This window comes from Protopterus annectens, chromosome 3.part0, assembly GCF_019279795.1.
Source record: "Protopterus annectens isolate FY-2018-M chromosome 3.part0, PAN1.0, whole genome shotgun sequence".
Lineage (NCBI taxonomy): Eukaryota > Metazoa > Chordata > Ceratodontiformes > Protopteridae > Protopterus > Protopterus annectens.
Window position 1 is genome coordinate 932102619 of NC_056731.1, and position 15057 is coordinate 932117675.

At 39.2% G+C, this 15057-nt stretch overlaps 1 protein-coding gene across 1 annotated transcript in view; it reads left to right on the forward strand.

The window, feature by feature from the left end:
* Window positions 1-15057, forward strand: part of LOC122796955 (adenylyl cyclase-associated protein 2-like) — a 750428-nt gene that overhangs the window by 65244 nt on the left and 670127 nt on the right. The window contains exon 4 of the mRNA XM_044065728.1: window positions 13674-13779. Coding sequence (XP_043921663.1) covers window positions 13674-13779 — 106 coding nt within the window. The remainder of the gene's footprint in view (window positions 1-13673; window positions 13780-15057) is intronic.

Here is a 15057-nt window from a genome sequence, read left to right on the forward strand (position 1 = left end):
ATGTGGAGTAATGTAGTTCTTATGCTGCTTGAGAAAACAAAGTACTAAGAGGATGGTAAGATAGTGGAAGCTAGATGAAGAAGTACACAGGTAAAGCAAGTGTGACTTGAGTATCTTCATTTAATTTAAATTTTGGAGAATTGCACAGGTTAAACTATTTGTAGGGATTATGGAGGCTTTAGTTTAGTAGGGGCAGTACAATGGAATATGTATTTTCATTTGGTAAATGAAGGAAGAAAACAATTGTGGGACATGAAACGTAGAAGCTGATTGTTAGCTACCTGGGTTTCAGAGCCACTGTCTACAAATGACCAGTGTTTATTGTTGAACTGAGCAGGGATGCAGTTCCACAAACAGAGTGTATCAAGTAGATGTTCTTCATCTCACATTGCTGCAGTCCTAACACTTGGGTAGTCCGCTGTCCCTCGGTCGGCCCGAATATCAGAGTATAAGGCTGACGTCGGTCAAGGCGCATTTGACTGACATCAGAACGTCAGGGTACAAATGCGCATGACCGACGTCATATCCTCAGTCTTTTTTGCCGCATGGTCCGATGCAGAAGCAGTGTTGCGAGTGCCGTTCGGCGTTCTGAAATTTTTCGAATTCGGAGTTTCAGACCGAAGTCAGAGTTAGTTAAGTACCCCGTTGGGGAATATTTTGTTTTTTTCTTGCCTCAGTGGTTTACCGGATGTCAGAAAAAGTGAATAACTGTATTTCTTGTGGGAAACAGATACCGCATAGGGATTACCATAATTTGTGTATACCTTGTTTGGGACCTGAGCACGACGTTGTTGGTTGCCGCTTTTGTGCTAGGTTTAATAAACGCACTATAAAGTGGAGGTTGGATTGTGCCAGGTTGGTCTTTGGGAAGCGGTGCAATTACAAAATGCCGTCGGATGCTCCGACGCCGGCTTCCTCAAAGAAGCGCAAGGACAAGGCAGTTAAACCTAGGTTAGAGGAGTCGTCCGAACTGGACGCCGGTTCTTTAGAGGCGTCAGTGGAACCGGTGGTTCCTACGGAGGCCTCTCTGGAGTCCCAGGGAGAAACCTTGATTTTACAGGATGTGGCCTCCCAGGAGGCAGGTCAGGCTGTAGGGGCTTCTCAGATAACTGTACTCCCCTCCCTTCCTAAGGGGTCTAGGCCCTCTCTTTCTACTTCCAAGGCTTCTCCTAGAGGCAGGGCTAGTTTAGCTTCTGTAGGTGTCACTCCTAGTTCTTCAGGTGCTGTGCCCAAGAAGCACATGCTTAAAATGGCAGAAGATTTAATTACTTTAATTAGAGGCTCTATGCCCCCTCCTGATAAGAGGCCTAGGATTGAACCAGTGTTGGGGGATTGGGAGCAGGCTTCGGATGTGTCTGAGTCTTCGGCTGAAGACTTACAGGAGTATGCTCATTATTCTGATTCTGATGTGGATGATTCTACTCCTTCTGCTTCTCCTCCTGAGGATTTTTCTTTTTCAGAGACACTTCACTCCATGAGACAGCATTTTAAATGGGAAGGTCAGGATTTCTCTGATTCCAGGAAAAGGCTTAGGGAATTTTTGTTTTTACCCCAGCATAGGCCTTTGGCTATACCTCCTGTTCTGAATGTGGTGGAAGATGTGTTTGCAGAGGCTTCTCTGAATCCTGATTCTTTGCCTCCTGCTCCTGTTAAACCTGATAGGTATTACAGGGTGCCTGAAGCTCATAAGTATCTTTTAAGGGTCCTAGGGCAGACCCTGAAACTGTTAGCCAGGGGCCTAAGGGTGTTAAAGCTTCTGTTGTCAAGAATCCGGTTCCTGCAGATAAAGAGGCCAGGGCCTTGGATAGATGGGGAAAGAAAGTTTATACTTCTTCCACCCTAGCCATGAGAGCTTTGAATTGCCAGTTTCATATGTTAAAATATCAAAATTATCTGCTTTCACAGTTGAAATCTAAGGTTGATGCTTTGGCGGAAGGTATTGATTGTAAGGAGTTACAGGATTTAGTGCATGTTTCTGAACAGGTGGGTAAGCATTCTTTGCAATGTGGTTTTGATGCTGTACAGGCCTCCTCTAGGGTGGCTGCCACTGGGTCAGTTCTTCGCAGGCATGCCTGGCTGAGGGATCAAAATTTATCTGACCATGTTAAAACTAGGATTTTGGATGCCCCTTTGCAATCTGATGTCTTGTTTGGTTCTCCAGTTGAGGCAGTTTTAAAGAAAATGGAAGACAAGGCTAAGTCTATGCAGACTGTTAAAGATTTTTTGCAGGTTCAGCCTCCAAAGTTTAGTAGAAATTGGCCTACTAAGGGGTGGACATATCCTTCTTATGATTCCCAGTCTAGGGGTAGATCTAGACGTGGCAGGGGCAGAGGTCAGGGCTCTTTCAGGCCTAGAACAGGGAGTTCTCCTGCACAGTCTTCGAGTGAGGGCAGGGGTCAGTCCTTTCGTAAACAGGCCCAATGACCTACCTTTTCAGCTGCCAGAACCCTCTCGCCTGGCAGCACCTTTGGGAGGAAGGTTGGCACTTTTCAAAGAAAATTGGAGTTTGATAACCCAAGACAGATGGGTACTGGATATCATACATCACGGTTACAGGTTTTATTTCCATACCTTGCCTCCTTTCAAAGGCATGCCAGACATTCCTCCTCCACAAAGAATAGAGGCTCACAAGCAAATTTCACTGTTACTCCAAATAGGGGCCATACAGCCGGTTCCTATGCCAGAAAGGGGCCTAGGATTTTATTCTCGCCTGTTCCTAGTACCAAAGAAGGGGAACACGTGGAGACCAATTTTGGATTTATCTATCCTCAACACTTATCTGGACATTCCCAAGTTCAAAATGTTGACGTTGCAGCAGCTTTTACCTCTGCTGGGCAAAGATCATTGGATGGTAACTTTGGACCTCAAGGAGGCTTACCTTCATGTTCCCATCAGACTAAGTTGCAGGAAGTATCTGCGTTTTCGAGCTGGGACTTCTCACTATCAGTTCTCTGCATTGCCCTTTGGCTTATCTACTGCGCCCAGAGTGTTCACGAAAGTTCTGGCTCCAGTGATAGCTTTCTTCAGGCTAAAAGGAATACAGATCTATCCTTATTTGGACGACTGCCTGATTCTGGCTCAAGGAAGGAAGAGCTGCTTCATCATTTGGAATATGTGATAGCAGTGCTAAGATGCCTGGGGTATTCTGTGAACGAAATAAAGTCCAGTCTAGTACCCTCTCAAGACATGTGCTTTCTGGGTGTGAGACTGAATACAGCATCCCAGATGGCCTTTTAACCCCGGACAAACAAAAGAGTCTATCCCTTTACTTCCATCAGCTATCTCATCAGTCCGGGCTGACTGCAAGGACAGTCCTTCAAGCCTTAGGGTTCATGGCATCTTGTATTCTGGTGCTTCCCAATGCCAAACTGCATATGAGGAAGCTACAATGGTATCTCAAAATGTATGGACACAGCACTGCCAGGATCTGGACACTGTCATTCAAATAATACCTTGCATTCAAAAGGAATTTTTATGGTGGGCTCAGGAATGTCACCTAAACAAGGGACTCTCTGTGACCCGGCCAGAGGCGAGTCAGATTTTAACGACAGATGCCTCAGACATAGCTTGGGGAGCTCATCTAAATGGAAGGTGGATACAAGACAAGTGGCCTGCCAGACTACAACATCTACATATCAACATGAAGGAGATGTTAGCAGTCCAGTTTGCATTAATAGCTTTCAAGGATTTACTTCTTCCAGGGCAGGTCTTGATTCTAACAGACAACACAACTGTCATGTGGTACATCAACAAGCAAGGGGGAACACATTCTTATCCTCTATGCAGGCAAGCAATGATTTTGTGGGAGACTGCTCTCAGTTTACATCTAAGTCTTCAAGCAAGGTTTCTGCCGGGAGCACAGAACTCCTTAGCAGATGTGTTGAGCAGACAAATCATGGATCCCCACGAGTGGAAACTGGATCTTCATGTATTTCAGAAATTGACAGTGTCCTGGGGAACTCCAGACATAGATCTGTTCGCTTCTCCACTGAACCACCAGCTGCCAAAGTTTTGCACAAAGCGGTTTCATCCCACAGCTTGGAAAGTGGATGCTCTTTCTTTCAGTTGGAAAAATCTTCATGTGTATGCCTTTCCACCTTTGCCTCTCCTCTCAAAGGTACTTCTGAAGGTCAGACAGGACAAGCCAAGGATGATTTTGATAGCTCCAGATTGGCCTCGACAGCACTGGTACCCACTACTGAGAAGTCTAGTACAGAAGCCTCCATGGCCTTTGCCTTTGATTCCACATCTGTTGTCCCAGGAGGACAGTCATTTGCTCAATGTCAAACTTCACTCTCTTCACCTAACAGCATGGCATATTCTGTTTTAAACCATAGAGGGTCTCAACTTCCACAACGAGTTTTGAATGTGATTTTGGAAGCTAGAAGGCCTAGTACAAGGAAAGTGTACGCAGATAAATGGAAGAGATTTTTGTTTTGGAGTGCAGCTAAGGATTTGGATGTTTCTGAGCCTGATTTATGTGTGGCTCTTCAATATCTTACTGAGTTATTGGACAAAGGTTTGTCCTTCTCTTCTATTAAGATTCATGCTGCTGCAATTTCAGCTCACTATGATTGTGACCCACCATTGTTTTCTCATCCTTTGTTCAAGCAATTTCTTAGAGGGGCAAAGAATATAAGACCCCCACGAAGAGCTCCTACTCCTGCTTGGGATCTCAATTTTGTGTTGGAGAAACTCACTCTACAACCTTTTGAACCTGCAGCGACTGCTGAGTTGAAATATTTGTCATGGAAGACTGCTTTTTTGTTGGCCATTACCTCTGCAAGAAGGGTTTCTGAATTGCAGGCCCTTATGGCAGTTGAGCCTTTCTTAATTTTTCATAAGGACAGGGTATCTTTGCGTACTAATCCTTCCTTTATGCCTAAAGTGGTTTCTAGTGTGGCTTTAAACCAAACTATTCATTTGCCTACTTTTTATGCAAATCCCCAAAATAAAGGGGAAAAGATTTTGCACACTTTAGATGTACACAGGCAGTTGCGATATTACTTGGACAGAACTAAAGGGTTCAGACAATCTCAGCAGTTATTGGTTTCTTTTGCTTTGTGCTCTCAGGGCAAGCCCGTGTCAAAACAAACTATTTCTAGGTGGATTGGATTTTGCATTGCTTTCTGTTATTCCCATCATGGCAAAGAGATTCCAGCTGGGATTAGGCCTCATTCCACTAGGGCTACTGCCACTTCTACAGCTTTTTTGAGGGGGGTGGCAACTAAGGATATTTTGGAGGCAGCCACTTGGAGTTCAGTGCATACCTTTTCTAGGCATTATCACCTTCCACTGTACTCTAAATCCAGGGCTGGTTTTGCCACTGCCGTGTTGCAGGGCATTTTGGCAGCTCCTGCTTCTATATGATTTGGCCATCCTCCCTTACCTCTGCTTTGGGATTCTACCCAAGTGTTAGGACTGCAGCAATGTGAGATGAAGAACATAGTACAGTTTTGTACCTACCATAAATGTAGATGTTCAAGATCCACATTGCTGCAGTCCAATTTACCTCCCTCCTTCCCTCTGTGGTTTGAGGTGGTTGTGTAGGTTGAGTTATCCTTCTGAGGTATATTGTGCATATTGTATATATATTGTGTGTATTGTATATATTTTTGGTATTAGGCTGGTTGGTTGTTTAGTTGTTGTTGTTGGGTTTGGACCTTTCTTTTTAGGGTCTTCTGACATCTGGGGCAAGAAAAGACTGAGGATATGACGTCGGTCATGCGCATTTGTACCCTGACGTTCTGATGTCAGTCAAATGCGCCTTGACCGACGTCAGCCTTATACTCTGATATTCGGGCCGACCGAGGGACAGCGGACTACCCAAGTGTTAGGACTGCAGCAATGTGGATCTTCGAACATCTACATTTATGGTAGGTACAAAACTGTACTTTTCAATTAATAGTGAGCAGTACCTCAAATCATCAATATTGACATGTCCTGTTAACACAATGTTTCCTTTAGCCCAGGGTATGGGGCTTAATTCTTTCAACCTCAATTAGCTTTATTGTGCTACCTTGAGCAAATCACTTACCTAGACAGTACTCACTGGTTTCCTTTTAAGAGGGTCACTTGTATCCAGTGGGCTTGCCTATTTAGCAGATATATAAAAAGAAAATAAAAACATTAAAAATGTATAGCTCCAGTCCTTTCTTGTTGAACCATGCAATCAGGGGACTTTTAGTTTATTTAATTTGATCTTGGTCTGGTCATTGCTGAAAAGTCAGATGAAAAAAACACCTTTACCTAGTTAGTCAATGAAAAATACTACCCCTCTTAATTTAAGTGGAGAAAATATTGTTCCTTGTGGCTTTGTCATTTAGTAATGTTTATGACAGTCAGTGTTTAGCCCAACAAAGACAGTTGTCCTTGCAGATGAGCAGTGGCTGTCCTCAGGATTGCCCACCAGAATACCTGTGTATATACACACACACACACACACACACACACACACACACACACACACACACACACACATATCGCTACATACAGTTAAGGCTTCTCCTGTCTTTTGCATGATTGACCTTACCTGCGCAGTTCTGTAAGGGTCCTCTAGCAATCACCCTGACCATGCAGCACTTGTCTTGGCTCACAAAAGATCCATTTATTCCTCTTGTTTTTCCTGGTGTACCACCCAACATAACCTCCAGGCAGGGGAGGTCAAAATCATTTGTCAGTTGACTGCTGTGTACAGCTAGAGGGTTGTGAAATAGTATTGCAGATCTTGTCAGCTGTATGATGTTAGTAGTTAGGTGGAAGTGGTGAGTAGCCTGAGGGAGCTTCCTTCTAGATTCTTCTTTTGTGACCCCCATTAAGGTATTGTTGTGCTTCTGTCGGTGCCCAATAAAGTTTGCGTAGTTGCTGCATGTAGCCTTCTTTTCATCTGTTCATCTTCTATCCAGTGAGTCCCTCTATTGACCCGCATACTGCAGCATTCCATGGCAAGTCATTCTCGAGCTATCCCACCATTTCTGTAAGAAAAAAAAAACTTTCTTAAAACTTGGACTTAAATGCTCCACCTTCCATTTACCACATCTCCTGCTCCAGTTTTCTCCTCTCTATCTTAGTACTTACCCTATCAATCTTCTAACAGCAGAGTAAGCCCATATCATATACCCCACTATGTTCTTTCTTCGGAGCTTAAATGCTTAATGCCTTTGCCAATTATTTATACTCCATTCCAGACTTAGTGAAAGTCTGTTAAATCATCCTACCTCTGTCATTTTTACTGAATGACTCCTCTTTGGCCATATACATTTTTCCAGGTGTGACTTTTACTGTACCTGAAACCCTCTAAAGTGCTGGGCAGATGAGGAGTAACAACCTTTCACCATGAAGACCAGCATGTTTCTAACCTACATCATAGCCCTCATGTACTGTATTGCATGATGGATTATAATAGTTGTAATTACTAGCATGTCTGTTCTGTCCTTTGCATTTGATTCATTTGTTTCTTGTAGTCTTCTTCACTTCAGAATTCCTCTTCCCAGCAAAGTGTATAATTTTGTACTTCCTTACATTAAGTGCAAGTTTTCATCTGTATTCCAACTGTAGGTGCTTTACCAATTTTTATAGAAAACATATTCCTGTCATCCCTGACCACTGCATCAGTTTTGGAGCAGTGAACAAACCGAATGATCCACCTTCTGCTCCTTTGCATTTGCATCAGATATAGGAATGTTGAATGGGAGTGGTCCCTTCATGACCAACATGGTCATCTTTGTGGTTATTAGTTATATGTTAATTGTTGTATGCAAGTTTCATATATTAAACTATTTTCTGCACCTGTTTGTATCAAAATTTTACATTATCAGGTTGCCTTTATCTTCCAGGTAAGGGTACTTGATAACAATAATACCACTTCTGATGATTTTCAGTGTAATTTAATATTCAGTCATAGTTGTCAACTGTGGTTAAAAATAATGTTTCAGTGAATTAGTTAACAAACGTAGGACCTATGTAGGCAAGTTTAGTTTGCCATATTGAAGTCACTGAAGAGTATAAACATTTGGAAAACCAATTATCTTAATTATGTTTAAACATAGGTAAATTGTTAGCTAATTTCACTTGTCTAAATAATAGATTCCAAATTCTACATGCTATATTCTGAAAAAAAAGAGCTCTTCAACCTTGAATTAGCAATAGGTAGCCTTGCATCTAAATTGCTATTTCTGGCACCAACATCATGATTTACAAACTTAATATCTAAAGTAGCAGCCCAACAGTTATTCTTAGGACACTGGTATGTCATAATCATATCACATCACTTGTATATCATAATCATATCACATCTTAGAAGTTGATATACCAGAGAGTACAAAGACAAGTGTTCCAATCTTTCTTTATAAGTTAAGATATTGCATCCATCTGTTTGTTTGGTAAATGTTTTCTGAATTCTTTCCAGCTTCATTAGTTGAGAAATATTCATCATATGTAATAATCCTCCACATTCAAAAATGGGTCTTATATTAATTGTATAGATCCTTAATGGGATCCATTCTAAATCTCAAAATACTGGAAGATCGACTTTCAGTATCTCAAGACTAAAATATTGAAAGTGCAGTTAACCAAAACTGCACTTTACTGAGTGTTACATTATCGAATCTGCTGTTGGGGTGGTGTGTTGTGGTTTGTGTTTGAGGTGCATTGTGGTTTGGGAGTGAGATATGGTGGATGATGTATGGCTGTATATGGAGATTCAGGTAAGTTGTTAGTGTTTAAGGGTTTTTGGTAGAGTTTTTTGTTTTGTAGTGTTGTGGGAAGTTTTGGAAGTTGGCTGGGTTAGATGGGTGAGTGTGTGTGTGTGTTGCTGCTGAAGGCGGTGTGTTTTTTGAATGTGTAGTGTGTGTGTTTTTCGTGCTTGTGTGATGGTGTGTGAAGTAAGTGTAGGGTGCTTAGCGGTAGTTTTTTTGTGTCTTCCACGGTAGTGCGACCTCAGAGTTGGTATATGCATAGGTTTTGTAGGTATGTGTGTTTGGTGTTTTAGTAAAGGTTTAGGGGGGAGGTGGTGTTTATGATGTTGTGGTGGATATTATATTACAGAACTGAATATCACTTGCTGAAAATTCAGTATTTTGAATTTTCAGTATAGTGACATTCAGTTTTGTAATATTTCGGTATAGTGGGCATTCAGTATTTAGATCTCGAGATACTGAAAGTCAGTCTTTCAGTATCTCAAAATTTAGAAGTAGACCCTTAATAATATCCTCTCTCTCTGCTTGTAAAACAATGAAGCTACTCCATATTAGGTTGTAACATTTCTTTATTTATTTGCCACATTTGCTTCAAATTTCAAGTTAGTATACACCATGATACCCGGATCTTTTATGACATTAGAAGAATCGCAAATATGATTGTCCAAAGCATATGGCTATTGGTTGTTATTGTACCCAAAATGTAAAATGGTGCAGTTACCATTATTAAATTTCATTACTTTAATTGTTACCCATTCATATGTTGTTGTGTCTTTCGGCTTATCCCGGTTAGGGCTCGCCTCAGCAGAACTCCGGTCCGCTAATGTTTGGTAGTGGATTTTTACATGCCGAGTTACCAGCTCTGATGCACAACCTTCAATGAAGGCATGCCCATTCACGCATGCCTCCACACAGAAGACGCTCTAGGTGAGAATCGAACGTGACAACGTCTTGCTATGAGGCGGCAACGCTACCGCAGCACCACTACCATGGGTAATTGTTACCCATTCATATAATTTATCCAAATATTTTTACAGTAACTATCAGTAATTGGAATTAGTTACCTTCTAACCCATTTTAATGTCATCGGCAAACTTGACCCTATAACATCAGATTTTGGACATTCAGACATCAAACCAAATAACAATGGCTCCAAAACAGAACCCTGGTTCACACACCCCTTACCATCACTGTATAATCAGAATAACAATTTTTTATTCTACTCTGTAAGTACTGCCCAGTAACCATTTTGATACCTATTTAGTTACATAACCTGGCTTATCTATTTTCATTAAAGTCTCTACCTCTGTTTCATGGGGAATCGAATCAGAAGCTTTAGTCAGGTCCAAAAAAAAAATTGCATCCACAGCTAGTGAATTGTCCAAAGAGCTAACAGTATTTTCCATAAAAAAAAACTTATTAAGTTTGATAACACATGATCTACCTGAAAGGAAACCATGTTGATAAATGTCAAAGCCAAAATCTAAGACTTAATTACAGGAAAGCCACAAAGCCCACTCAGAGCACTTATCCAGTATGCAAATCAAAATAATAGGTTGGTCATTTTCTACCTCGTATCCTGGTTTACTTTTCAAAATTGGGAGTAATGTAGCTTCCTTCCACATTTCTGGAAATAAATGCCTCATCAAAAGATCTTTGAAACAAATATGTTAAACGTAGGAGTCAACTTTTCAGATATTCCCTTTAAAAATATCAGTTAAAACAATCAGGTCTTCCTACTGAATTATGTTTTTTTTTTTTTTTTGATAAGGCAAGCTTTACCAAGTTCACTAAAGAATTTCACATAGTCACTTGAGAGTAATTACTAAACAAACCATCTACAAGTAGATTCACTAATACATTTATTTCAGTAATGGTTTGATGCCCATCTTTCAACACTATAATAGAAGAATTATCCAAACTGTAATGTCTTAGATGTTTAGAAAGACCTTTACTGTTCAGTTTTTCCGAAATGTATACCCTGTTGTTAGATCTTGCATTTTTAATAGTATCAGAATATGTTCTCTTAAATGTATTATAATTACTCATATTTGAAGCTGAAGGAGAGTTCTTATATCTTCTCCACAAACTTTTTCTTTTAGACTTGTATAGCTTTAGGTTCCATCAGGAGTGACTATTAACTCAACTAAGTAATTTTACCCCCCATTGGGACATACTGATCAGTCAAATCATTAATAAAATTATACAATACATTCCAGTTTTCATTTGTATCTTTATTTTCAAAATTAGAGTACCAATCTCGTGTTTAAATAGATGCCTTATGCAACTCAAGGTCCAATTGATAAAAACTTTTCACCATTTCATAATTCCTAGTCAACTTTGGACATGATAAAGCAACCTTAAAACTGATACTTAGATGGTCTAAGCACCACAAATCAGGACCTATATTACCACAAAGTTTAGTCTTTTAGAGATCCAAATGACATCCAGTATTTTTTTCCTCTTAATGTCTCATTCACTATTTGAGCGTAAGAAATTGTGGTACTGTCAGTTATCAGTTGATTTATTAACTTTGAATATGTACTCAGAGCTACACAGTATACATTTGGAGCATTTAGATCTCCAGTAATTAGGTCCACCTTGTAAGTTGTACAAGTTGTTCATTACTCTATTTGGTAATATTGGGAGGTTGATAAAAAGTTACTGTGTCTATGTTAATTCCACTAGCATCTGTACTAACCATAAGAAATTCTAATACTTTAACAAAAATGTACTTACAGATTCATACTTTCTGGAAACATAAATGGATATCCCCTATCAGTTCTGTAATTATGGTGCCCAAAGAATCCTGAATTATTTATCGTGGATATTAGTTTTTTTTTTTTCTACTATATTGTTTATGTAATCAATAACACTTTGGTCCCTTCATTGGCTAAACAAGGACTTAACTCTTCCAATTTATTATTTAAACCACGAGAATTTAGTAAGAAACATTTCAAGCTTGCACTTTTATTTTTTTTTACAGACGCTAACCCAGCACTAAGTTTTTTTTTATTGGTTTGGCTATTGAGGAACTTAACATATTAACTTGGTTACGTAATGCAATTTATCCTTAAAAAAACTTGTTTTTATTTTCAAACAATTCCCAAAGATCAATTACTTGGACAGAATTATGTAAAGATTTGTACCTTATCCAATTAGTAAACGACCTTGCTTGCTGTCAAATCACCACCTGAAAATGTGGGACTGGAGGGATTTCACTAAAAACAGCTTAATTTTTACTGCCTACTCAAGTGTAAGATTTTATGTACAACTGCTTGAAATGCATTATCATTAATTTTTCCTGCATCATTACATCCACATACAACAATGACCAAGTTGTATCTCAAACCTTTTGTACATAATTTTAATACCATCTTTAATATTTGCCATGTTACTACCTTGTAAGAATGAAGCTGTAATTGATTCTCTGTTTATTCTTGAAACAATGTTCCTTATACTCCTGAACATTGAGTCACCAATTATTAAAATATAGTTGTAGTTGTTGGTGTTGTTATGAGTAGCTGCTTTGAAATTAGCCTCATTACAGACATGGTCTTCACGAGTCATTGAGGCCTGTGTACTTTCAGCTGCACTTCTTACCAGTCTGACTACAAGAGTCCTCTATTGAACATCCTTCTTTCTCACTCCTTAATCATTTATTTGTAGTCACAGAACCATTTTTACTACAAGGCACTCTAGAGAAGTCACAAACCTGATTTGTTGTTAACCTTTTTTATGCTGCAAAACATCATTCAGTACATTATATTTTGATTATCCTTGTCATCTTCAGAGTTTAGCTGCATATTTAATTATTCACCCAGCCTACAGTCTTCATCCTAGGCATCTATTTCCTTATTTAGAAACATTACGGATGATAAATCATTATCAACCCGAGTTAACTCACAACTTTGAGTTACTACTGTCTGAACAACTGAATTTCCAAAAGTTTTAATCTTTGCTAAAAGACAGGTCTATTTTCCTCCTACCATTCCTTGCTTTTCCAAACATTTGTTGCAATACTCATTACTTTCAGTAAACTTTTCTGTTGCAGTTCGTAAATTATGCAATCCAACCATTTTTGTGGGTAACTCCATAATAGTAATGCCATGTAAACATAATTCATCCATAATTTCCATTAAACTATTTCACAGACAACTAAAACAAGAAGTATGTTCCGTACAACTGACGACCACACACAACCCCACACAGCCCAAAGCACTTAACATGCAAAGACACAAAAACATGTCTGTGTGTCTTCATGTCTATGGGAGTCGCTTCCACTTGTAGAGTGGTCTGTTTATACTGCTAGATGCCCTGAAATTAAAGATGTACTACCCCTTACTAACTGCATCTTCCAAGTACAGCTGCTCCCAAGCTAGATAGAGCACAAGCACCAGTAAAACATCCCAAATTATCTCTTGTTTCCTTAAAAGGACAATCAAGAGAAAAAGAAAAGAAACAGTCAGGAGACAGCAAGCAGCTTTCTTTTAGTCCTTTCACTCCACACTTGTGTCCTGCTGTACGGCATTCTGTTTTACTAACGCAAGCCATAAAGTTAAAGGTAACACTGCTTTACTAGATGCAACTTCCAACTCAAGCTACGCCTAAGTTGGACAGAGTACACGCATAAGCAAATCATCCTGAATTATCTGGTAAGTAATTGTGTAGTTGACTTTACAAGTTGTGTAGGAGTGAAATGTTTTGATTTGACATTCTGGTAAAATGCTTACCTGATGACACATGTATTGCTGTTTGTGTGTGTATGATGTAACCACATATGTTGAACATAACTTGGAACAATACTGCATTCATAAGTTTTTTCAATGTACTTTGTGGTGGAGTGCACTTTCTTTTTATGCTATGGGGGTTAATAGATAGGGATTTTTTTTCTGATAATTTTTCATACTCCAGGGTCATTCACAAATTAATGCCAGGTTGTCTCCTTTTTTTCTCCCTTCCCTCCTTTTCAAAAAGGGATAAAAGGCATGTTGATTGGGTTAAATCGTATCTGAGCATCTGGTGTGAACTTCAGTCTTACATCAAAGAGTATCATACTACAGGCCTTAGCTGGAGTACAACTGTAAGTATTAGTTTGCTTTGTTCACCTGTGCACTGGTAGATTTCAACCTATATATTTGGCAAACACATTTCTCAAAACTTTCAAAATATATGGAATACCAATTTTTTTTTCTTAAATTTTTTCATTTTAGTCCATAAACCGACATGCAAATCTGATGTGTTGTTCATAAAAAAGGTACCACATGAACATTTCAGCAGTATATAGTACAATTACTTGGAAGTCGGGCTTAATGTGACTCAGGATAGTCAAACAGTTGCTGATAGACTTTACATAGTAGACCTGTCCTACCATGCCCTGCTCTGCCCACGACAGAGAATTGTATGCTGGCTAATAAACTAGTACCCTGACATTAAGAGAAAGTTAATGTCCCTTATAGACAGGAAACACATCTAGCTGAAGTTAATATTGCTGTCAGGTATACATTAACAACCTCAACATCCTCTGCTAATGTACATAACATGGTACTTTCTATAGTTATATGAAGCACAAGCAGGAATCATATTTCTTCATATGATTTGCAGACAGCTTAGTACTGAAGTATTTCTCTGTCACTGCATTCCATTTATTTTCCTTTTCAGCAGAAGAAAATACATGAAACCTACATTCATATTTGGTATGAAGTCTGTTAATGAGTAACAACACATAATGGATGCCAAGTGCAGCCACCTTCTATCTAGTCTTGCCTGTCTTTGCTAGGAAAACGGATGTTAAGGAAAATGGCAGTTCATCGTTCAAAACATACAGTAATTTATTTTCCTAGCAGATAACCAAAACACCTGGAGTTAAAGTATCAGTTTACGTTTGGTACTTTGTTCAGCAAAGAATATGGCCATAAAATTTTAATAGAAATATTCTTATGAATTGCCATAAACGTCAAAATTTGATGAACACTATCAAATTGTTTTTCTCCATATTTTTTATTAACATGAATAATAGCTAATCTTCCATTGTTTTCTGGAGTTTGCGAGTTTTTTTTTTTATCACCTCCTGTAGGTTTCTTCTTGGGCCTCTGCTGAAAATGTTTAATATTCAGTAAAGAAATGCTACAAATTCTAAGCCTCAAAGAGCTTGTCTAGAAGTTTCTGCCTGTAAACGGTTAATAAAACACCATCCCCAAGCCAACTGTTTAGCTGAACTTGCCTTATCGTTAGTGATGTGACTTGTCTCATGACCAGGGGGAGAGAGTTACAACTCCTTTCTGATCTGAATATAAAGCTTTTAATCCTTATTTTATCCATAGCTATATGTAAGTATATCATTGAGTTATTTTTTGTTTTT